The 24,281-nt window shown below is 42.8% G+C and overlaps 3 protein-coding genes across 5 annotated transcripts; all 3 read left to right on the plus strand.

Annotated features, from left to right (window-relative positions):
• The first annotated feature begins 1,220 nt into the window (after positions 1 to 1,220).
• On the plus strand, positions 1,221 to 4,663 carry LOC109463499. The gene is made up of 7 exons (XM_019760337.1): positions 1,221 to 1,340; positions 2,308 to 2,413; positions 2,684 to 2,818; positions 2,940 to 3,071; positions 3,184 to 3,294; positions 3,447 to 3,681; positions 3,866 to 4,663. Exons 2-7 carry the CDS (start codon positions 2,327 to 2,329, stop codon positions 4,138 to 4,140), a joined length of 975 nt encoding a protein of 324 aa, XP_019615896.1. The 5' UTR covers positions 1,221 to 1,340; positions 2,308 to 2,326; the 3' UTR covers positions 4,141 to 4,663.
• A 1,298-nt stretch (positions 4,664 to 5,961) lies between these two features.
• On the plus strand, positions 5,962 to 13,994 carry LOC109463511. Of its 3 annotated transcripts, none has more exons than XM_019760355.1 (7): positions 5,962 to 6,161; positions 6,391 to 6,489; positions 6,673 to 6,801; positions 7,282 to 7,413; positions 7,544 to 7,654; positions 7,769 to 7,961; positions 13,693 to 13,976. In XM_019760355.1, exons 2-7 carry the CDS (start codon positions 6,403 to 6,405, stop codon positions 13,851 to 13,853), a joined length of 813 nt encoding a protein of 270 aa, XP_019615914.1. In that variant the 5' UTR covers positions 5,962 to 6,161; positions 6,391 to 6,402; the 3' UTR covers positions 13,854 to 13,976. The 3 variants fall into 3 exon arrangements, with proteins under 3 accessions (XP_019615914.1, XP_019615906.1, XP_019615920.1); XM_019760347.1 differs by lacking the exon at positions 13,693 to 13,976 and adding an exon at positions 8,255 to 8,838 and having other exon boundaries at positions 5,965 to 6,161; XM_019760361.1 differs by lacking the exons at positions 5,962 to 6,161; positions 6,391 to 6,489; positions 6,673 to 6,801; ... (1 more) ...; positions 7,544 to 7,654; positions 7,769 to 7,961 and adding exons at positions 11,067 to 11,182; positions 11,797 to 11,922; positions 12,233 to 12,364; positions 12,467 to 12,577; positions 12,999 to 13,191 and having other exon boundaries at positions 13,693 to 13,994.
• LOC109463761 lies at positions 10,887 to 24,278 on the plus strand. Its single transcript, XM_019760615.1, has 12 exons — positions 10,887 to 11,057; positions 15,808 to 15,923; positions 16,136 to 16,264; positions 16,365 to 16,496; positions 16,595 to 16,708; positions 16,940 to 17,132; positions 21,644 to 21,739; positions 21,882 to 21,949; positions 22,360 to 22,499; positions 22,924 to 23,054; positions 23,510 to 23,713; positions 24,061 to 24,278. The coding sequence occupies exons 2-12, from the start codon at positions 15,834 to 15,836 to the stop codon at positions 24,261 to 24,263; spliced, it is 1,500 nt and encodes a 499-aa protein (XP_019616174.1). The 5' UTR covers positions 10,887 to 11,057; positions 15,808 to 15,833; the 3' UTR covers positions 24,264 to 24,278.
• Positions 24,279 to 24,281: the final 3 nt, after the last annotated feature.

Raw genomic sequence — 24,281 nt, forward strand, 5'->3', positions numbered from 1 at the left:
AGTCTGGGTCAGACGTCGCACTGGGGTCACGGAGTTGAAGCTTTTGTGTTCAGGGTTTACCCGCGTTCGTTATAGACACCTGTACTACGGATTCACAAGAAAGATGCTAACAATATTTCCACGCATAAAGCTGATATCGTTAGCACTGGGATGAAGTTTATAATATACATCAGTAAAGACGGTTTCATGTTTTAAATTCTGAAAGCGCGAAAAGTATGGTGAAATATGAGATATAGCCAAGCAGACAAGGCATGTGTACATGTCATGCACTTCCATGTAAGTTAATATACGTCGACAGAGACGGTAGCATAAAATGTATATGGGGAAGATGACTAGCCAGCCTCGAAGAACTTACACACGCCTCAGAGAGGACTTGAATACTTGTATATAAACTGGATAATGTCTACCACACAGTGCCGGCCTACTGCCAGTACTGGGTCTACTTGACGCAAGTGGCAGTGGAAACATGAACTGTTTTTGTCAAGCAGGTCACGTAACTGTTTTCTTTGTGCCTTACAGATGTATAAACTCGCATTTGTGCCAACTCCCGTGTACATACAGGGGATAGCTCATTGAAAGTGGTCAACATGCACTCAAGATTCACATTTCAAACAACAGGTAGAATAGTTTCAAACAACCAGAAGAATAGTTTCAAACGTTAGTAAATGTGGTGCGAAATTTATCAAACTGACAAAAAAAGTGTTGAGGCATCATAGTTGTCAACTCTGGAGTGGGCAACAGCAGTGTCGGCTTTCTTTGCCTGTGGATTAGTGCTCAGGCGCAGCAAATTGAACGCGTGCCAATAGAAAGTCCTTTTTCTAGGAAAAGATGTTTGATGTTTATCAGATGTACGAACTTATTGAATAACGTTAATTGCCAGTTGTGTAGTACATATATTTGTTTGAAAACAGATAATGAATATAAAAACAAATGAAAGATAAGAAATGGGAAAGAAATTTGATTAGGGATACTAGTAGTTACACTGGCCGCTGTAGATAGTTCTAGTGCCTTTGTAATACATAAGGAAATGGACTTGGGCCAAAATCAGCTCTTCTAGGAAAGCCCAGAACCTCCTCGCTTTTTAAAGGCTGTGCCTTTTTCACAGAAGTGTTTTCGAAAGAGTTGTTTTGTACAGAGGAGGAGGAAATTCGGCGAAAAAAATATTAGCTCATATTTTTCAACCAATCGCGTACCGCAAAACGTCGAAAACAAGTTGCAAGTTGATATCTTGTTTTCCACATTCTTTCCAGCGTTTTTGTTGTGAGACAGTATAAAAAGCGACCTAAAGTGTTTTCCTATTAGACTCCGCACACAACCTGCTTCAAGACACGTTTCAAGAGGTAAGCTGCATCTATGTATGTAGAGAGGGTATAGAAGTTTCTGCGAGGGCATCTGAGCCTTTTTTTAAAGTTTGAGTTTGACGAAAAATATTATTGGGCACGCTTTGGCTTCTGCATAGAGCTAATTTGTTGGCCATCTGCAAAATGGTGTTGTTTTCTGCTAGAAGTGTGCAGTTTGAAGGTCTAGAATTTTTCTGGGATAGTCGAGGTAAACTTTTGCGTAGCGCCTATACTGTCTCAATTGTTGTTGTGTGTGTGTCCCACCGTTTCCTTTCACTCTCTCCATGCCAGTATACAACAATGGTCTTTTCTTTAAAACTACGCTCTTTTGAAGGGAGATGTTATATGTGATTTTGTGTAGGGGGTCCGCGTGAAATGGACTAGCGCTTCAAAGTGCTGTTTATTCCCACTAGTTCCCTAGGCTTGAAGGCACGGTGTCAGCCGCTTAAATCCCAGCGATTGTATGTTGTATCTCGATAGGACGTGTGCGCTGTGCTGAACAATTTCTTTACTCCCATCCACAATTTTTGTTTCCTGCCAAAGGCCGTCTACAATTTTTCACGACCTGCTTCATACAATGGCAAACGCTTGGTTAAAAAACTGACACTTTTTTTCTGTTAGGGCTGCCTTCTCGTGTATCCTTTGTACCTTGGCAGTGATCCTAGAAAGGTGATACCTCTGTGTTTTGACGCGCGATCCCCAGAGCAGAACGCTGGTCTGGCTATTTGCTTTTATGCTTCAGAAAGCGCTATATTTTTTTTAAGATTTTTTTTTTTAAGATTTTACCCGTGAATGAAGGAAGTACAATGTCGTGTCTAGCCCAGTTAAGCAGGCCTTTAACATCTTATTTTTGCCGTCCACCAGGGTCGTCATTGAAGCGTATTTTCTTATGACTAACCCCCGTCCAAAAATAACAAAGACTTCACTTACTCAAAACAAAACGCAAACTTTTTGTGACTTTTTACAGTTTTCAGAACCAATCCAAGATGACTTCTTACGAGGAGAAGAAAGCCCTGCCCCCAGCCGAGGTGCTGCCGGGAGGAGTCTTTCCTGATGACATCGCCGTCATCAAGGTATCTTAAAGTTTGGGCAATTTACTCACTTGTATGTTTAAAAGTGTCTAACATTGGATCACAACTGATAGATCAGAAAAAAAAAGAATTGATATCTTAAGTGCAGGAATAAACACTTTTGTCCCCATTGTTTTGTCCTGCTGATACTTCAATTCTGTTTATGTTTTTAAGCACAGTGCACGCCAGAAAGCGGTGTTGTAAACACTGATCGAGCCTACCCTGAAAAAAGGAAACAAAAACAGATAAATAAATCTTGACATTCTTCTGCAGAAAAGGGCCCGTGGAGAAAACGCGAGTCGTCTGAAGATCGCCATTGCCGCAGGCAGCGTGATTCTGGTGATATTTGCAGTGGTGGGAGGGACCTTCCTGGGGCTCCACCTCAACCGCAAACCCGATGTACTGACGGTAAGACCATGTTTTTCTACTTTTTATGTGTCCAAGTTCTCCGATACTCGTAACACTGAAATTCGATGATATTGAGGTTATGTCTGGTCCGCATGCTCACCCTGCACACCCATAACTACAGCGCTCGGTGAAACTGGCGATAGAGGATGAGATCGTGCAAGAGACAGTGGAAGTGGACAAGGAGAGAGACACCGAGATTTTCCGCACGGTCAGCTCTACCGGGACATCCTTCGTCATCAGAGACATGAAGACGGTTAGTTTATGTGCTAAAAATTGTATTGCATCTACTTTGTCAGTCATTTAGATGATGTATGCCTTGCTCTATTGGTTGTTTATCTAACTTGTATCTTTGCGTCTCCATCCAGAGCCTCTCAGCCTACAGGTTTGATGGGGATCAGAAGTGCTACATCCTCTATGAAAGTCTGGAGGAGGCAGAGGACACTGCGGAGCTGTTGGAGGACCTGGAACAGATGGAAGTAAGTTCTTGACTTTAAAGATCTGCTGTTGTATATCTGATATCATTCCATTTTACAGATTGCTTGCCTCACATGTATATCTATGATAATATCTGTGTCCACGGCTTGTTTCTACCTTAAACAATGGATTGTTTCCTGCTTCTTTTAACCAGGAGGGCGAAATTGACGCCGCCGAGCGCCGAGCAGAGACGTTCCTGACTGTGGACGAGGCCCGTGGGCAGGTGGACCGGGCGGTGCTGAGTGAGAGCATGGCGGAGTTCTGTGAGGGTCTGCACGCCCACTGGGCCGTCAAGTCTGCCACCGAGCCCACTCCTACTCCAGAGGCCACTACTGAGGAGGAGGAAGATGACTCAGAGATGGAGGTGGAGGTTCTCCCTGGAACCAACGGTAAGTTTAAAGACTATGCAGTGCAGGATATAACCTGTGATTTAACAGACACTTGCTTTCTCCATGCACCTTAGAAACCCTTTAAGCTGACAGTGTAGTTAACAGTGTATATGAAATATCAACGTGTCAATATTTGAGTGACTGGCTGCTACTAAGACAAATTGAATGTTTCCTCTTCTTCCAGGGACAAGTGCCGTGCAGCATCGTGAGAAACGCTGGCCTAGGTACGTCTGTTACTGGACGACCAGAAACGTCTGCTCCCGTACCTGCAGCAGGGTGTGCGGGAAGCGCCGCCGCAGGGGCCTGGTGGACGACGCGCCGGAACAGGAGGTGAAGACGCGCGCCAAGCGTGGGTGGTTCCGCCGTGCGGTGAGGAGGGTGGTGTCCGCGATCTGCAGGAATGTCTGCAGTTGGGGGTGCCGTGTTGTCCGCCACAGGGTTTGCCGCTATGTCGGCTAGGGTGACCAGGCATTGCCAACTAATACACTGGCAACAAACAGGAAAACGTAGTTTTTTCCTGCAGTTTTTTTCCCTAGAATTTTGGTATATATAAACAGCAATTGCTTTAGTCCTGCATTCAGATGTTATCTTAGTTTACTAAACGTTACCCACAAGAATATGAAGTTCACGAAGAAGCGAGGTGAAGCTTAGATTCAGTGTAACAATTAATGTTGTGTAACAAGCTTTATGAGATAAGATTTCTTATATTGCAATAATTTCATTTTGTAGCAGTTACTACACGGAGCCTGCATTCTTGTAGTCTAGACTGTGTTCATTATATTAGATATCTCATAGCCATTTTGAGCTTGCAATTGCTATATATGGTACAGGAGACACGGCTGAGAAAACATTAACTCTTCAAATTGTAAGGCTGTGCATTTTGACAGAGATTGACAGGCATTAGCAATTGTAACGGTCTAACCGAGTAGTTGGCAATTTTGTGTGTTCTTTTGTTGTTGCTAATAAAATGGTAGAAGGCAAACTTTTTGCTTGAGGCGTCAAGCGTTGATGTGTTGTAAGTTGCAGCTTACCTCAAGACAGTTCACGGAATGAGATTCAAAGTCTCCCTCATTCCAGCTCTTATTATTTATGTCATACATACAGTATACTAGTATCCAGATTAGGTTACATGTAGATGTAGTTGTTAAAGGTAATATCATGGCACTTGTGCAGAGATTTGAGCCTTGATTTTCTTCCTCGTGGTCTCACAGTAAATATATATGGTTTTAAGTTTCCCGAACAGAAGCAGATGTACAAACATGTTTGTCAATGAGTTCCGATCCCATTAGCACATGCCCCACCTTGTTTAGCTCATCGTCACACGTATGCCTTAGTGGTCATTAGCATGTTAATTGAAGCATATCATTTCCTCAAAGTTCTCAGTTCCCCTTGAATGGCACTTAACAGACATGTGGAAGAACTCAGACTCTTTATTTGGAAAGTACAAACTGTGCATCGGGATAGGGGATGCATGGCAACGCTGCATTCTGTATTTTGGAAATACATTATACAGAACAAACAAACAAACACACACACAAACAAACAATCAAACAGACAGAGAGAGGGGGGAGATAGATAGAGAGAGAGAGAGAGAGAGAATAACAATAAAAGCTTCCTGAAGTATTAGCTGAACTACCTGCCATTAATTAAGCCGAGCATTTATTAAGGTGTTAGTGTAACATGAAGAAATGTAGTCTGCATAACGCAAACCAATTCGTATTCGGATCAATACCTTTGTTTAAAGGCCACAAAGTTCAAGCATTAAGGCTACTTAGAACACAACGCACGGACAATGAACGGTTCTGACAGGAAGATAGAGTTACATGTATGTTGTATAGGAGTACGACATACCTCAATTCACTGGCAGGTTACCCTTATATAGGATCTGAATACTATTAGGTACTAGGTAAAGGTACTGGGTAATGGCCCTATTTTTAAGCCAAAGAGCCTGGAAAGGGCAGGTGTTATCAAGTATGTCCAGGGCATGGTATTGGATTAGGCAGAGCCAACCCTCGAATCCACTGCCTTTTGCCTCCCCAACCGGTCAGGTACCCATTTTACACCTGGGTGGAGCGAATAAGTAGCGCAAAGAGCCTGTCCCAAGGTCGAACCGAGGACTTCTAGAGTATGAGCCAAACACTCTGCCGTTAAGCCACACACCCCCACTCAGAAATAGGTTCTAAGCTTTCCTGACCTCGCTTTGCCGAATGATCACAAGCTGCTAGATGGCATGCGTGATGTTAATTGTTTGGACAGTTCCCCTATTGCACTTGAATGGTCAACGAAGTAATTAGGCTAAGGCTTATAACAGAACTTTTGTGTCAGCTCGATCTTGTTGAAAAGATCTCGCAGCAACCACGTAAAATGAGAACTTTGAGGAAGTAAAAGTCCATGGTTAAAAGCCAGTCGCGGCTCCCGCACACCACCAAACAAGTCCAGATTGTGTCTGTGTGTGTTACAATCCTGCTCTGTTTCGCGAGGTAAGTAACGTTACGTCCTGAATGTTTTCGTATTTCGTCTCGTTGTTTGCTGAAAATCTGAATAAGTGATACATACATACCCCTAAGACAGCCTTTGCCGTGGCAAAACAGCTGTAAGACAAATGTACGACTATCCTTTAGAATACAATTTTCGATCGTGTTGCGATGGATCATATGACGACTGTTACCTGTCCTGCACATGCCTCAAAGCAATACGTCTTATTTCCAGAACCAGCGAAAGATGACGTCCACGGATGAAAAGAAAGCCCCGTCCTCAGCTGAGGCGGCGCTCGGTGGAGTCTTTCCGGACGAGATCGCTGCTATCAAGGTAAGTTTATTAAGAAGAATTCTCTTTTTTGTTTCAAAAACTGTCTTCCTAGTACGGATAATCAAATATAACATCTAGCCTATAATCGCTAGATGTTCGAAGCAGCTGAAAAAACACTTTGATTGAATGAAAGATTCTCCTTAAATTGGAGATTTCAGCTAATCTATTTGTTTCTGTTTTCAGGAGGAGGCCAAAACCGGCAAACGGCGGCGGCTGAAAATCATGATCATTGCGGCCGTTATTGTGATGGCCGCTCTGGCAGGGGGTGCCATCTTCTTGGGCATTCACCTCACTGCTAAGTCTGTTGTGACGGTACGTAATTTTTTGGACCACTGTATTGACCTTTGTTAGTCAATACAGTGTAACTGTCTTGCAAAAATGTTTTTTTTTAATGTCAAAACGTGCACTTCTCCTTACAAGTAAAATGAGAACATATTTGAAGTGAAAGTGATCTCGAACCAGTTTAGCTCATTGAAGAGCTAATCTTCCACTGGTCGTGACAGAGAAGACAGACGCTATGTACAGTATTTACAGGTTCTTTTTACCGGAGAAATCCCCCTTGCTCTTTTCGACAAGCACAATGAACAGTGGACCACTGCTTAACGTCCCGTCCTAAGGACTGCGACCCTAAACAGTAGCGTGCATGTCGGGTGAGCGACAACAGCCGGGATTCGAACACCCAACCTCTTAGTCCAGAGGCAGGGTCGCTAACAACTGGAGTACGCACGCTACTACAGTGTTACTCAGATACCACGCTGTAAAACTATAACTTCTGGGTCTTTTCTTTTACAGCGCTCACTGAACTTCTGGGATGGAAAGCAGCTCTTGCACGAGACCGTTGAGACCGACAACTCTGCGGGGACAGACGCCTTCTACACCGAGGGTTCCAGGGGAGAGGCTGCGGTTATGTACGATCATCACAAGGTAGGTACAACTCTCATGTGAAGGTATCAAGATGTTGTTGGAAAAAAAGTACATGTACTAAGTATACATGCTTTCATTTGTTTTACTTGTTTCATTTCAAAATTCATACTTTTGTTGTTTTTGTGTGCAGCTGATGAAAGCATTCAAGTTCTCCCGAAGTGGAACCTGCTTCATCATCGAAGAGACAGGGAATGAGAAGGAAGGAGTGAGGGGGGTAGCAGAGGAACTGGAGGCAAAACAGGTGCTTACTAACATTCATTATGGACGACTTGGGCTGAAAGTGAATAACGTTTTTGTGAATAACGCTTTCCAGCGTTCTTACAAGACGTTACATCCCTGTTTCACTTTTCTATAGGACGGTTCAGTGCAGTTTGTTCAGAACGGAGGCGCCATGCTGATGACCGTGGATACAGAGCGGCCAGCCCGCCCGGTCTTGAGTCAGAAACTGCAGGACTTCTGCGGACAGCTCGAGCCGCGCTGGGCCAAACTCACCCCGGCTACTGAGGAGGAACAGCAGGGAGACAGGGTGGAGATCATCATGCCTGCCGGTAAGAGAAACTTAAAAAAGCTTATTGTGTTATACAGAAATATGAACAAATGTGTGGAAATAGTCATTGAGGCCCTTGGTTTATTCCGTAAAATATACCATCTAATAATTGAACCACTTGGAGATTTACTTTCTGTTTCCACCACCGTCTGCTTTGAGTAAGAGTACAGTAATCGCACTACTATCTACTAGTAGTAGTAATTCAGTCGTTAAAAGGGTACTCTACTTGTATCTTTGGTTTATTACATTACGTAACAACTGTATTTTTACGAGCTACGCTTTCTTTTAAACTAGAATCTGCTGCTGATGAAACAGCTCAGGCGGACGATCTGAGTGATCATCGAGTCAAACGGAAAATCAAATTCTGGATCCGTAGAGGTTGGTTCGGGAGATTGTTCGTTCGATATGTTATCTGCAGCATGGCTCCGCCGTCAAGGCCACACTGGGCCCCCAGTTACAAATACCTGACATAAGCCGTGGTAGAAGTGCGCATGCTTTTAAATAGTCAGGAAAATGATTCATTTTACATTATAAATGAATGATACTTTTAAAATATTTGTAAGGACCCTGCAATTCAGCCAATAGGCTGTGAGAAAGCTTCTCATTCTGAATAAACCATTCATTCATTCCTTGCTTTCATATATCAAGTTCTAGTACATTGTTGTGAAACATATACTCGTATCAAGACACCGAAATAGTGCATGCTTGTATTTCGGTAAAGCATCTTGGCCTGGTGAATTGGTTTTAAGGTCAAGGTTGTTTGTGATTGTGATTTGTTAAAAAAATAATAAATGAATGTCTAAACTATTCATAAACTAGTATAGCTGGATATTTTGTGATGTTCTGGAGTGAATAAACCTATATGAGTGAAGTTTTCTGTTTGTGAACTTTCTTAATGAGACTCCAAATCATTCCATGCAGTATGTATTACTACAGTGAATAACAGAGAACAATAACACGAGTGCTGACAGATCATCCTCGGGTCAGTACCTTTGTTTTAGGCTGCAAAGTTCAAGCATCAAGGCTACTTAGCACACAAACGCATGGACAATGAACAGTATGGTACAGAAATAAAAGTACATCGTCTATCTCTAATTGGTACTTCATCTGTAGAGAGTAAAACAAAAATAAATATCCACACCGTAATTAGAATGTTATCAGCCCATATGCACTAACCTTTCCTAAGTTCGCTACATGCAGAATAAACACAGGCTCAACACAAACTGTTACATGCTCAGACTAGTTTAAAAATTGTAGGGCCAGTAGGACTTCCCTGATGTGTTGTGAATGGGCCCGGGTGCTCGAAGGAAGTAGGGCAGAATTATGTTACATCAGGGGGGTAGAGGGGATTGCAGCTGACATGCTTTTTGTAGCTGAAAACGCATAGTCAATCTATCAAAAATCTTGGTGGCCATCAAAAGTGGCTAGGCTATGGACATCTCTCTCTATATGGTTGTTTGGTGGAGGCAAGGAGCCAATATATGGCACTTCCTGAAAGATATCAGATTTCCCAAGAGCCGTTGACAATACGAATGCCGAGAGGCCAGCCTCGGAACATAGAGTGGATTTCACACCTCAATTCATATTTCATCGTGATACAGGCTCTAAAAGGTAAAGGTAGTCCCTTAGCATTTTGAGGTCGTAGGCAGTGGATCCCCCGTGTCTAGAGCAAGGTGTTAGAAGGCGGAGCCCATCCCTTTCCTTCCACCGCCTTTTACCTCCCAATACATGGTTAGAATATGTTCCTAAGCATGTATCTCTAAAGTGTAATTACAAAAGACTTATTTTTCACACTTGTGTAAAGACTACCTACCCATATATCCTATGAACTTCAAAGCCATGAATCCTCTATCTCATACTCGCATTAAAGAATGTCTGCATGTTCGCTACGAGACTCGAGAATACCGTACTAGTACCACACGGGCTCTTCAGTCACGTATATTGTCATGGGTTGTTTGGGGGCTTTCCATACAACAGATCTCAGGATTGTCTACTTTGTAGCCCGAGGCTTAGGCAACAAAGTAGGTTACACATTTTGAGGCAGGTGATCAAACCGAGAACTGGGCGGTTACAGCGCTGGTACAGGAACACTGTGCGTCACGCTGTCTTGTTCTGGTGGATAAAGTAAGTTAAATAAGCTTTCGTGTTCACTACACGGTATGTGTTGCTGATGTACTAACTCTTAATGTTCCTTTTGAGCCTGTGTAAAATACTTACTTCTTGTCATACACTACCCCCGTAAGCATGACCTACTTTCTGTTTCTATTTTTTCCAGGATAACACTTGCATAAAAGATAGTATTATAGACGGTTTACCGAAACAAAGTGCGTTGAAAGACTTCGTGACGTTGCGTTATACAGTATTGCGATAGATCAGCAAAGACCCCGGACCGTAGCGTTCTTTCAAAAATGATTTAGTATTTCTATTTTTAGCTGTAGAAAGGTCATATGACTGTTGTTATGCAAGTTGTTGACAGCAAACAAATTTCAAACTGACCATCTGATTATGTATCTTTACACAGGCACCGTTTCTACCTGACATAGCATCAGCCAGTATATAGCTATTAAGCCTGTTGGTTGTAAGTTAGAAAAGCGTTGAATATTATCACTTAAACTTGAAAAACCTAGGGAAGTAGGAAAATCCACCTATTCAAAGCAGGATGGCTGACCGGTAGAAAGACGTTACGTTACGGGTCCGGGGTCTTTGCTGATCTTACCGAAATACTGTATAACGTGACATGATGAAGTCATTCAACACACTTTTTTTTCGGTAAAACGTCTAATGCTCTCTCTTATGCGTTGTCCTGGAAAATTAAGTATTATCCTGTAGAAAAGAAAAACTTAAAGTAGGTCACCCATGCAAGGAGCTCCTAATGCTCAGTGACCTGTGATGTCCTTTGCCCTTAATATTACATGGTTTGGCCGAGGTAACCATAGAGAAGGATGTACTCGTAAATTAAGACCTGTATCTGTGTCAATGTTTGCAGGTGACACTTTCATGGAGTAAAAAAATCACTTTAGATAGTTGAAAGAGGAGGGAGAGAGGCTACCAAATTCGAACCACGATAGAATCGTGTTAATCATACAACGTTAGAATCGCCGAGATCCGCAGAACTGGTGACACCCGTACAAGATGACGCCCTGCGACGGTGAAAAGAAACCCCCGCCGTCAGGTGAGGCCACAGTCGGTGGGATCTTTCCGGACGAGATTGCTGTTATCAAGGTGAGAAAGGGCCTTCCTAGATACCTACATGTAACATCTAGATATCTAATTTCAAAACTTTCAATTGCGAGCAGAGTAATGAACTCTCAGAGTAATATTTTAGACATCTTCAATGACTGATACATGATAAAACGTTTACAGAGTATTTTGTCCTTTAGAGTTTTTTTTGTCAGTCAAAACGTTCTCTGTATTCTTGCACACCTCTGTCTTGTTGTTGTTGCTACTATCTTCTTCTCCATCATGTGGAACTGTGTATTGTGCAATATGAACAATTGGAATATTAATGACAAGCCGATAAGCTTTCATCGTTTTCCACTGTCGGATGAGAAGCGCCGAGAATGGACTGTCGAACGTTGGACTGTCGGACGTTGACCTGGTTCTTCAGGACATTATGTCATTGCGAAGGCATGGCAGCGGCCAATTTGTGAACGCTAGATAGGCGCTACCCGCAAAAAAAAAAAAACGCCGGCAGCGCTCTAAACGTAGATGGACTAACGGACTAAGTGAAGAAATCACTTTTCAGACATACCATTCATCACATAATGACAGATCTTATCGAACCTCTTGTGTCTCTTTAGTTTTTTCAGTTTACATTTTCCTTTCCTTTGCCACAGAAACAAGCCCGACATGACAGCCGTCCGCTGAAGATTGTGCTGATCGCGGGAGTTGCCGTGATGGCTGTTCTGGCGATGGGCGTCCTCTTGTTCATCACTCGCCCCTCGCCATACGGAGTAGTCACGGTAACTTTAACCGACATTTTTATCTTGTTTCGGAACCTGCTTTCGTTGTCGACGCATTTCGCAAGATCAAGTATACTGTTTGAAGCCCGATTTTTTTAAAGGACACAGAATAATTAGTATCGTTGTCATCAATGCCGTAATTTGCCGTACACGTTACGGTAAGAACGGAATCATCTTATGTCCTTGTCTTAACGAAACCAACTTTTAAAATGCGTAAAGGGGCGTGGCAATAACTTGTAAGAACGTGCAACCAGTGTGAGGATTAGTACCAGAGTTTTTGCATGTAATTAAAAGTCACTTTTCTCTATAGTGCTCGTTGAACTTCTGGACCGGAAAGCAGCTCTTGCACGAGACCGTAGAGACCGACATCGCCGCGGAGACAGACACCTTCTACACTGAGGGGTCCAGGGGAGAGGCTGCGGTCATGTATGATCATTACAGCGTAAGTGTGTGCTGCCTGTAAAGATTTCAAGAATCTAAAAAAAAGCCCGTATCCTAGCTACTTTATTTTAACAACTACGTGTACTCACTCGTTTATTAACAGATGATGAAAGCATTCAAGCTGTCGCGAAGTAAGATCTGCTTCATCTTCGAAGAGACACGAGGAGAGAAAGATGCCGTGAAGAAGACGGCAGAAGAACTGGAAGAAAAACAGGTATTACCAGCAAAGCATCTTGTGTCAACAATATTTGTATGTGTGTCAGTGTCTAATGTCTCATACAGTACCAGACCTATTGCCCTTCGTTCACAGAAGTCCATACCGGTAACGCATGCACAAATGTTAAATATTTATACATGTATATAGTACAAAATAACAACTAGAAAGGTAACAGTTGCAAAGAAGATGCATAATGTTTACTTTCACAAACTATCGCTCCTTACCCTCCACAGTCTTGTGCTAGTATATGACAACTATTCTTCTGTGAAAGTAGAAATAATCACTACGGTATCTGGATAAATTCTCTGACATTTCAGACGTTTTAGATAGATAGAGGATACCATCTAACACACCTGACTCTTGTTCTACCAGTATGACTAACGTTCATTGACGCTATGATGCTTTACGTCGCATGTAGGACGGTTCCATGCAGTTTGTTCAGGGCGGAGGCGCCATGCTGATGTCCGTGGATACAGAGCGGCCAGCCCGCCCGGTCCTGAGTCAGACACTGCAGACCTTCTGCGGACAGCTCGAGCCGCGCTGGGCCAAACTCACCCCGGCTACTGAGGAGGAACAGCAGGGAGATAGGGTGGAGATCATCATGCCTGCCGGTGAGAGAAACTTTTCAAGAAAGCTATAAGCTAGTTTCATTTAGTTTGCAGCTGAAGCATTCTGCCGAACTGCCATGAAATGACTGCACAGTAGTAGATATCTAGAGCCTTTGATCTACACAAGAAATTACCCGAATTTTATACTGTACAACTCCAGTCTTTGTCAAGGAATGAGCAATCCACCGCTTTCGTAACGTCACCTAGATAATACGCGTGACTCCGTGAGCAGTGGATCATAGGTTGCAGAAAGTCTGTGGCGTCCCCCATCTCTGTTGAGGGATGGTTGCAATGCCCTCTTTGACCCCTCGTGCAAAATAGTCCAGTATCTGAGTATGTTATTTGACAGGGTCGGGACTCTGTAATACGTACGGATTACTCTACATAAGTATGTATAAAGTACTCTGAATAAGGATGGATACAAGCCTAGATCAGGAAAAGCAACATATTGAAAAATCAAATCAAATTAAGTTAAGGATTTCACAAGTGACCCTCTCTTTTTAGATCCTGGTACGGATGAAACTGCGCCTGGAGTGCATCGTGACAAGCGGGGCATCATCATCAGCATCGTCAAGTGTGGTGAAAACACGTACTGTGTCGTCGTCTTCATCTATCGCACTGAAGAAGAAAATTTGCCAACAACAGTTGGAAAAGCATTGCGTTAGGTTTATATGCTACTAGAAGGATTCATTCCCATCCTTTATTTCTACATTTCCTTCGTCAACCTTCGAAATTCTTTCACTGAACTTTGTTTTGAACACATAATCTGTGAACAAAGTAATTGATAACACCGCTGTATTCAATTTGTACCGCATTACACTCTTACTAATAAAAAAAAGTAGGCATCGTGTTGAGCATGTGTGTTTTATGATCTTCCACTGTGGATTATGTACATATACTGCTAGTTCCTACCCTGGAATCCAGAACTCGTTTTCCGGGCCGCAAGAGCCCTTCGCCCGCTGGTGTAAATTACCGCTACGGGGGAGTCTAGCCCGGGGGGAGTTTGGCTGGCCCTACATGAAGAGTAAACTACAAACTTTCACGGACTTTCTTTTTATACACTCTTTTTATGCACTCGGACATGCAGTCAGAGCTAAAAATCACATTCAGAATGGAGTTGAAGTTTTGTAGGCTGAAAAAATCAGGATCGGTTTTATGAATTACTTTATTATGCTAGATAAATAGCAGTGTACAAAAGACATTTTGATCCCTAATAGCAGGTTAGACTGTATCACAGACAACTCATTATGTTCGCATGGCTAGCACATCTAACTACCACAGGTATCACCTGTGGGCATATATGACACAATAGGCACTGCGTCTGCCAAGCTCAACGTTCTTAATTCAACTCACGTAGTCCAACCACCTCAGCGCTGAGTTGAAGAACACACTGAAAGACAGACGTCGAGACTTTAAAAAGTTCGTCGACTTGAGACAACTTCCTTCCATTCTGAGGTGAGTCAATCAAGTTCTTACCCGTGCCCCTACTTGATCAGGCTGCATTTTTGACCCTTAATAAGTAAAATCGTTTGAAATATCGTTGGATCAAATATGTTTAGTTCGTGCGTCATAACAAAATGGCGTTGAGGAAATGTCAAGCAGGAAAAATGTCAAAAGACACTGGGTTGGCGCACAGTCAGTCAACTGCTGAACATTTCTAATAAGTTAAGAATTTAAGTAACATTCTAGAATTTCCACTTCGTTTTAAGATACAAGCATAATAGAAGCATAATAGAAAGAATATTTAATGGATTTAAATATACTTTTGACAACATGACAAGGAGAAAAAATTATCAGACATTATACAGACATAACTATCAGCTACAGGAGAGTGAGATACTGAAATCCTACGGAAAATTTTCCCCAAACGTTTGCAACCTGCTTACTAAGGTGTTTTCAGGTATCTTATGTAAACCACCAATGGTGCACTTTATGATTCTGTGAACTACTGGCAGCCTTACACACGTATGCTTTATTTTGGGCCACTGAAAAATCTGGGGGGAATTGCAGTTGTACCTTCAATCATTATTAGGGATCCCTGTGAAGGTTAGTTTTAATCCCACTTCATGACCATATTAGGTCTCACCTTTATTTCTTGTTTGTAGGACATTTTAAGCAAGAACATTATGTAAGTATTATCCTGGAAAAAGAGGAACTCAAAGTAGGCAAGGAGCCCTCAAAGCTCAGTGACCTGTGATGTCGTTTACGGTCACATTTCCAAGCCGAGACCCGGCCGATCGCGAGTTGTTTGCGGGAACGAAAAAAGAAACAATTTGTATGACGAGTATACACAAATAGCGCTCATGGTTAATTTTCTAAATTTTTTTTTGTTTTTTGTTTTCTGTCTTATATCATAATTTTCGTTCCAAATGACTGCCCAATCGGACCCCGGGTTGGGAATGTGACCGCGCCTTTAATTACAATGGTTTGGCCGATGTAACAATAGAGAAGGACGTAAACTGAGACCTGTATCTGTGTCGATGTTTACAGGTAACACTTTCAGTTTCAGGTAAAAAAGTCACTTTAGTAAAAAAATCACTTTAGGGAGTTGTAAAAAGAGGAAGAGAGAGATTACCAAATTCGAACTACAATCGCTTTCTCTCATATCACGTTAGAATCCGCAGAACTGGTGACACCCGTACAAGATGACGCCCTGCGACGGTGAAAAGAAACCCCCGCCATCAGGTGAGGCCACAGTCGGTGGGATCTTTCCGGATGAGATTGCTGTTATCAAGGTGAGAAAAGGCCTTCCTAGATACCTACATGTAAATTTAAAAATCCAGATATCTAATTCCAGGACTTTCAATTGCGAACAGAGCAATGAACTCTCAGAGTAATTGTCAGATATTTTAGACATCTTCAACGACTGATACACGATAAAAAGTTCACAGAGTATTTTGTCCTTAAGAGCTTTTTTAAGTCTACATTTTCCTTCCCTTTGCCACAGAAACAAGCCCAAAATGACAAGCGCCGTCCACTGAAGATTGTGATCATCGCGGGAGTTGCCGTGATGGCTGTTCTGGCCATAGGCGTTCTCTTGTTGATCACTCGCCCCTCGCGACATGGAGTAGTCACGGTAACTTGCACGATCTTTGACCACCATTTTTATCTTTTTTTTCGAAATCTGCAATCAGGGCGAGGGTTCTTCTTAATTACTAAAGTAATTTCCTCTACAGTGCTCACTGAACTTCTGGACCGGAAAGCAGCTCTTGCACGAGACCGTAGAGACCGACAAAGACGCGGAGACAGACGCGTTTTACACCGAGGGGTCCAGGGGAGAGGCTGCGGTCATGTATGACCACTCCAGTGTAAGTGTGTGCTGTCTGTAAAAATTTCAAGAATCTACAAGCTCGTATCCTACCTACTTTATATTAACAGCTACGTGTACTCACTCGTTCATTAACAGATGATGAAAGCATTCAAGCTGTCGCGAAGTAATAAGACCTGCTTCATCTTCGAAGAGACACAAGGAGAGAAAAATGCCGTGAAGAAGACAGCAGAAGAACTTGAAGAAAAACAGGTATCAGCAAAACAGCTTGTGTCAACTATATATGTATGGGAACTATATGTGTCAGTGCTTGAATGTCTCACGCAGTACTCGTACCAGACCTATTGCCTTTCGTTCACAGAAGTCCATACAGGTAAAGCATGCAAATGTTGAATGTTTTATATACATAGTACAAAGTAATTGTTCTATCAGTATGTCTAAAGTTCATTGACCCTGAAATGGTTTACATCGCATGAATCGTAGGACGGCTCCTTGCAGTTTGCTGAGTACGGAGGCGCCATGCTGATGACCGTGGATACAGAGCGACCAGCCCGCCCGGTCCTGAGTCAGAAACTGCAGAACTTCTGCGGACAGCTCGAGCCGCGCTGGGCCAAACTCACCCCGGCTACTGAGGAGGAACAGCAGGGAGACAGGGTGGAGATCATCATGCCTGCCGGTGAGAAAAACTAAAAAAAAAAAAAACTTCTTGTATTATACAGAAATATGAACAAATGTGGAAATAAATCATATTGCATTGCGGCCCTTAGTTGTTTCTGTAAAATATGACATCTCATATATAACTGAACCATTTACTTTCTGTTTCCGCCACTCTGCTTTGAGTATGAGTATAGTGAGTAATAGCACTCACATTCCTATGTATTTAGTCGTTAAAATGGTACTCTACTCGTATCCTTGGTTTATTGGTTTATCTGGCAACAACTGTTTTGTTTACTGTCTACGCTTTGTTTTCAACTAGAATCTGCTGATGACGAGACAGCTGACGATCAGGGTGACCATCGACTCAAACGGGCAATCAGATTCTGGTTCGGTAGAGGTTGGTACGGGGGCTGGTTCGTTCGATTTGTTATCTTGGGGGGTCCGCGGCCGCCAGGGGTGCTGAGGCCCAACTTGGGTTAATATGCCAAGTATATTATTGTGAACGATGCATCGGAGGTAAAAAAAAATTATGCAGTGCTTGTATTTCTGTAAAACGGCTTTGACTGGCGAATTGCTTTTAAGGTCTAGGTTCTTTATATGATTGTGATTTGTTAGAAATAGCAGGGAAATTAGGAATAAGGCAGCAGTAAAATCGTTTCACTGTTGAGGCATTCCCCCTAACAGTTGCCGTTAAATACAAAATACTCCAGTTCGATTACTAGTACTATAAACAAGCCTGACAGGCTTTTTTAGCTGAAAGTGAAAGCACATATTCATTATATAAGTCTTCCATTGGGCATTCTTTATTTTTCATTCCCTTGGTGTACTATTTTCGAGGCATAATCTGTGAACAAAGTAACACAATAATTGTATTATGTGTACCGCATTGCACTTTTACCAATAAAAAAAGTGGATATTAAACTTACGTTGAGCGTGTATGTGTCTCTTCTATTGTGGTTTATGTAACGTTATGTATACTGAAGAGTCGCCTATTCCATCGTGTTTTGATGATCACTTGCCTCAGGGAAAACTTGCTCTTCACAAAGTCGCTAGATGTCGCTGTAACGCATACGCACATGTACGGGACGAAACCACAAGAAGTCCAAAGGATGGGAAAAGACTGTACAGGTGTATGTTACATTGAGCGTTACATCGATATATCGGCTACAGAATTACATTGTCTTTTGTCATTATTCACTTCTTGGGCCAACATCCTTCTGGCTTTTTTCCAATGATTATCTTTTCTATTTTCATATGTTCCCTATTGACCATCAATGTATCGTCCCTAAGGAGATAAAGGCGCCATAGTAGCATGCCTTCAGGTTATAGATAGAACAGGTTATCAGCTGTGGTTACACTTCCGGGTCTTACAAGCCCACGCCTCCTTCTGTCACACTCTCAGCTGTACGGACTGGCAACGAGACCAGAGTCGTAACACTCACGATCACGAGAGCAACCGAAACTTTTCGCCCTGTGGAGTCGTTTCATGTTCGGGACTATACACTGACGCACTCACGCCTGGCCATCCAGCAAATGCATGTGGGGATCACCAAAACATTCACGGAAAGGTATCTATACTTTAGCACCTTCTATGTGTCTTCTATACGTTTGTGTAAAGATGTACTACTATTTTGCTTGGGGGTGCTTTGCGTGTTTTATGTAGTCTCTGAACACGTATCACTATTTGACGTGAGAGCGGACAGAAAGCAGACAACTTTTCATGCACGTCACACTCACCCCTACATGGCCGCGGGTTCGTCTTGTCTGGCAGGTTATGCTGGACTATTCCATTGGGATACCGGGGGTAGTACGTCTTCTAAGACTTTCTTATTATTCTAAATTTTGTCTAAGTCAATTGCAGTCTTTTTTCTTCACTAATCTTCGCTCAGTAATATTTTAGTGACGTACAATCCGAAAAGGATGTGTTAAACTCTAGTAAAAAAACGCGCCAGGGTTTGCTATTTGCACTGGTTCAATGAAATTACAAGTTTTGTGGGAACTTCACCGACGTGTTGTGAGAACAAAATTAGAACTCTTTTTTTGTAGGTAATCGCTAACAGTAAACATGGTGACAAAAAGAACTTGTTGAAATCCCATTCTCTTTAAAATGCCCTGTATTTAAGAAATATGCTGGTGATCGCCAGACAGACAGACAGACACTGTGGCTTAAGGGCCCTTAAGTTATGGGACTGATGATGGTGACGATTTGAGAAATTGAATGATTTAAAGCTCAGGAAAGGTATCGGTAAAGACTTAACTAAACACTGTTGTGTTTGCTCAGAAGGCCCTGGGTTTGCGGTATGCCATGCAACATTACACTTTTGTACGGCAAAGCTAACAAAGAGTTCAGCCATACATTACACATACATCACCTGGGGGGCTATTCGGGCATGCTGACCTCTCAACCCCTGAAAACTTACCCACAGTGCGAGTACATGTTGACAAAACACCCACGGCACAGACTTCTTCGAAGTTCTGCGGTAGGCATTAAATCTTCTACCATAGACTTGTGATGAGTGCATTGTAGTGATGCATGTGACCGGCGCCTCAGCCTTGTATACGCGGCATACCAGGGCAAACAAAATTTGCTGAACCCGGTCTAGATCTTTGTTGCAAAGGCACCTTTTCATTCGGACTCTGATTACATTAGTACATAAGCTTTAGGATTTGCGTCATTGGTGCCAGAGCTTTGTTATTGCGACAATTACTTAAAAACAACTTTATAATGACATTTGCTGTGGTGTAAGTGGTATAGCGGAGTTTTACGTGCCTAAGCAACTTGAGAACAAGTCAAAGTCACTCAAGCATGATAATCTGCGGAAGGCAAGACGGCTGAGTACTTCTGAATCAATCAGTACAAGTGTCAACGACGTCCGGCTGGCGTGAGTTCTAAACATGTCCCACTTCAGTCATCCAAACTTTCAAATAGAACACTTGCCTTACTTACTCAAAAGCTACGCAAGTTAGTGAAACAAGCACCAGTAAGACAACAAAATACTTCTTTGATACTGTTTGGTGAAACTCTGACTCAGTGTTTCTAATTCAAGTTGAACGGCATGCGCACAGTTCAACCTACCAACACTCAAGTCACGCCGTGACAAACTGACAATGAACTTCGCTAGATCACTTGAACGATCTAAGCTGCATAGACACTTATTGCCACCTCCAAGAGTTGAAATCAGTGGTAGGACGACCCGCTCATCCCTTAAACTGGACACTGTCTTCTGTAGAACTGAAAGATACCGAACAAGTGCAATCCCTTACATGATACGGATGCTGAATTTGTAGCTGCTCTTTACTTCGTTGCCCTACTTTTAACTTAATGCTGCCATCTATTTGTATGTACGTGTACTCAAATGTTATTTAATATTCCCAGAAATTTTATTCAAATGTACATACTAGAATCTACTCGTTGCGCCACACCTAATCATTTTATCCCGATATGCTTTTAACTTAAATGTTTAATGTTTTAACCAATCATTTGTTATCAATTGTTTTTATTCAATGCGCTACCTACATACCTCGATTTTAAATATTATACGTTAGACTGTTTATTTGCGTAAATCTATTAATCAATTGTAAATGTATCACATAATTCAGCCATTGGCTGCGAGGTGTTACTTGAATTTGAAATAAACCATTATATAACGTTGTTTGAGGAAATAGAAAGCGGAAGGAAGCACAGTTGTACAAGTGAGGTCAACACCAGACCTTCCCCGGTCCGTGCCCCTGAACTGTCCTTATCTTGTGTGAGGAATGTTTCTTATCGTGTCCGGCCGTATGGTTATTATGGCTCTCCAGAAATAGAACCTGGAAGTGTATGTACCTATAACTGTGCCAGATTAGCGAATTTTGCACTGCCACTATCGCTGTTGTTTTCCGCTTTCGGTCCATTATGTCCCAGTTTGGAAAGTCAGCGATCAAGACTCCAGGCATCTGTATTTATATCAATAAGCCGAACCAGCTAATATTGCTGCCCTTCGGCATAAAGGTTAACATACTGGCTTCTTGGCCATACATCTGACTATGGACGAGATAGATCATTGCCTAAACAATAGATTAAGACAAGGTTGCACGCCATGTAAAATGAGGCCTGGCAGGCTGTGTATGCTATATTCATGAAAGAGACAAGATATTTCAGACCTTCAACATCGCTATCGATTTAACAACGTTATAATAAACTGGCGGAAAAGTCTAGTAGGTCATCCTTGGGGGGAGGGGGTATGGGTATTACTAAACTGGGGGATACATATATAGTGCTTTCTCTGCTTAGCGCTCAGGTCTTTACATAATTGTGAGAAAGAGTACGCATGTGAAAGTTGAACACACACCGCTACCAGTGGACTAGCACCCCGCTGTACTGCCTCTTGTGTGACCCAAGGGCTATGAAATCAGAGATGGGCACAGCCCTATACACCGGAAGGTTGGGGAAGGAATTTAATTTCTAACTTAGCATTACAATAAGCGTCGTTTCCAGACTTTTGTAGAGAAGACACGAATTAATGACGTATATTTATGTAACTTTCCCAGAAGCCAGAGACATGGGGGAGCTTGCAGAGATGCCTGTCGGCCCTGGGAACGAGAAGGAGACACCACCCACACCATCGTCCACCCATCCTCTCACAGGTACGGCTCTGGGTTCACGTGGGCCGTCAATCTACAAGCAGATGTATGATTATCTCTTCATGATTCTTTGCATATGTTCTGTTGTCTCAGCATTCCAAACATGGTGATGATTACTTTCTTCCCTATGTCACCTTTTTCTCAGAATCACGTGATCATCACCATGACAACCAGGATTGCAGACACAAGTTGAAGCACATGCTGGAGCGGCAGGTGAGTTAATGATTATAGCTAAAATTTCAATTATAGGTAATATTTCCATTTACGTATCTATGATTGCAACAATGATTATATGTAACATCCAATTGTGACGCAGGCTAAGTGCCGCTCTAAAGATAAGGAAAGAGAGACAGAGTACTAGTGGGGGTGGGGGGAGGAGCTTTAAAGCTTTAATTTGACAGGAGAGCATGGAGTGAAACGAAAGGGGTTCAAAAGCTGACCAGAAAGGAATTAAAAGGTCCAAAGAGGCAAAGACAAAATTCATAGGAGTCACCCAGCATCCACTGGGTGGCCATACAAAAGACCTTCAGAAATTATTCGTAGAAAGTTGATTTTCAAGGTCATGGTATAATTTGTAGATGTTATAAAAAGGAGCTAAGTCCAGTGCTTCGTTGTTCCTCCAGTCTGTTCACATCGCCATTGTTGTGCTGATCGTGCTGGACACGCTTATCGTCATCATGGAGCTGCTGATCGACGTGCGCGTCATCAAGCTGTGTCCGGACCCGCCTGACGTCTGCGTACCCAAGGCAGGGCACAACGGGACGGGACATCTCAGCCACACGTACTCGCCCACTCACGCACCGGGGCACGCTGGAGGACTGCTGAATGTTACTCAGTCTCTTTATACGGGTAAGAAAAAGGTTATATCAAAGCAGTGGTTGGGGCTTTATACAATGCATATGGTGCACGTACGCCTTCTTGTGGTTCACCTCTTGCTGCCAACAGACTATACGGTTGATCTGGCTGTCATCTCATTTGTATACTGAGGTTCCAACATTATAGTTTCTTATATAGAAAGCTAGCATGGGGGCCCCGGTATAGGATGGCGCCCAGGCTTCCGAGATGAAATTTGATGCGCGACAAAATTTCATCAAATGCTGGAACCTATGTGCTTTTTTTCAAGTCCGTAAAATCGTATGAGAATTTCATTTGCTATATTAAAAGTGAAAGTTTGTAACGGGCTGTTTTACAGGGCTGGTGACGACAGGTGCGCCTGGCCATCACGTGATCGATGCGGGGGATCATGGGACAGGTGGACACGAGGAATGCCACCATGTCTTGATAGAAGTTCTTCATGTCGTCAGTATCCTCATCTTGTGTACGTGGCCAGTTTCTTGATTTTTTGTCCCTTTATCACCCACTTTGTCACAATTGTAGGCTACTGGTTTATACCTAGTAAGTAGTAGTAACTTAAACTAGTAACTATTGGTACTAAATGTTTTCCTTGAGTTGTAAATGGCCTGTAGAACAAATACATGTATTTGTATTCACTGTGGTTAAAATTGCACACACACCCCATCCTTTGCTAGACACGCCTAGCAACGGAGAAGAATGTCCTAGCAACCAACCGCCCTGAATCTCATCGGTTGCATAAATGATCATGAACAAACATTAAATGCTCGACAGTTCTCGTACATGGTACAATGTATGGCAACACTATGATAACGACAATGTGATCAATGACAATACAGTAATTCTAAAAAATTCTATTCTAAAAAAAAACTATCACTACGGGAATAAGAACGATGAAGATACGCTTTGTCTGATTTCCAGGCATCTTCGTGGTTGAGATCGCGCTGAAGATCTACGTGGACCGTCTGGAGTTCTTCAAGAACGGTTTCCACGTGCTGGACGCCGTGGTGGTGCTGGTGTCTCTGGGGCTGGACATCGCCTCGCTGGTCCGCCCCTCCGCCTTCACGGACGCCGGCGGGCTGCTCATCCTGCTCAGGCTCTGGAGGATCACCAGGATCGTCAACGGTGAGTAGAACATCGGCGGGGTTTTAATTTATGAGATACTTTGAACGGTTGAATTGTGAAAGACCAGATCCGCGGATGAATGGATGAATACATGATGAAGGTTAGACGGCATTGAATTCATGAGTAAGCGAGTAAGTAAATGAGTGAGTGAGTGAGTGAGTGAGTGAGTGAGTGAGTGAGTGAGTGAGTGAGTGAGTGAGTGAGTGAGTGAGTGAGTGAGTGAGTGAGTGAGTGAGTGAGAGAGTGATGTTAGTGAGTAAGCAAATGACAATTAAATGAGTGGTTGAGTGGCCATGATACTATACAACGAATAAATCTTGTGAATTTTACCCCCCTCCCCCTCCTAGGTATCATCATATCAGTGGAAGAAGAGTGGGAACACAAAGTGAACCATCTCAAACACGAGCACCAGCTGGTGGAGAGGGAACGAGATCGCCTCCTGAAGGAAAACGCGCTCCTGCAAAAGACGCTGACCAATCACGGCATCGACATACCAAAGTTACCACCCGACTCTGGGGACGAGAGCACATGCGAATTCGAGTTTGAGTAGTTATAAGCATAGGGCAGC

Source organism: Branchiostoma belcheri, unplaced genomic scaffold, assembly GCF_001625305.1.
Source record: "Branchiostoma belcheri isolate BF01 breed outbred unplaced genomic scaffold, Haploidv18h27 scaffold1, whole genome shotgun sequence".
Taxonomy (NCBI): domain Eukaryota; kingdom Metazoa; phylum Chordata; class Leptocardii; order Amphioxiformes; family Branchiostomatidae; genus Branchiostoma; species Branchiostoma belcheri.

Excerpts from the sequence above, each read along its gene's own strand:
- LOC109463761 (XM_019760615.1), top strand. The coding sequence starts at position 15,834 with ATGACGCCCTGCGACGGTGAAAAGAAACCCCCGCCATCAGGTGAGGCC. Across the intron at positions 23,055-23,509 it reads CGTCAGTATCCTCATCTTGT|GCATCTTCGTGGTTGAGATC; the intron begins GTACGTGGCCAG and ends TCTGATTTCCAG. Across the intron at positions 23,714-24,060 it reads GATCACCAGGATCGTCAACG|GTATCATCATATCAGTGGAA; the intron begins GTGAGTAGAACA and ends TCCCCCTCCTAG.
- LOC109463499 (XM_019760337.1), top strand. The coding sequence starts at position 2,327 with ATGACTTCTTACGAGGAGAAGAAAGCCCTGCCCCCAGCCGAGGTGCTG. Across the intron at positions 2,414-2,683 it reads ATGACATCGCCGTCATCAAG|AAAAGGGCCCGTGGAGAAAA; the intron begins GTATCTTAAAGT and ends ATTCTTCTGCAG. Across the intron at positions 2,819-2,939 it reads GCAAACCCGATGTACTGACG|CGCTCGGTGAAACTGGCGAT; the intron begins GTAAGACCATGT and ends CCATAACTACAG.
- LOC109463511 (XM_019760347.1), top strand. The coding sequence starts at position 6,403 with ATGACGTCCACGGATGAAAAGAAAGCCCCGTCCTCAGCTGAGGCGGCG. Across the intron at positions 6,802-7,281 it reads CTGCTAAGTCTGTTGTGACG|CGCTCACTGAACTTCTGGGA; the intron begins GTACGTAATTTT and ends TTTCTTTTACAG. Across the intron at positions 7,655-7,768 it reads AGGAACTGGAGGCAAAACAG|GACGGTTCAGTGCAGTTTGT; the intron begins GTGCTTACTAAC and ends ACTTTTCTATAG.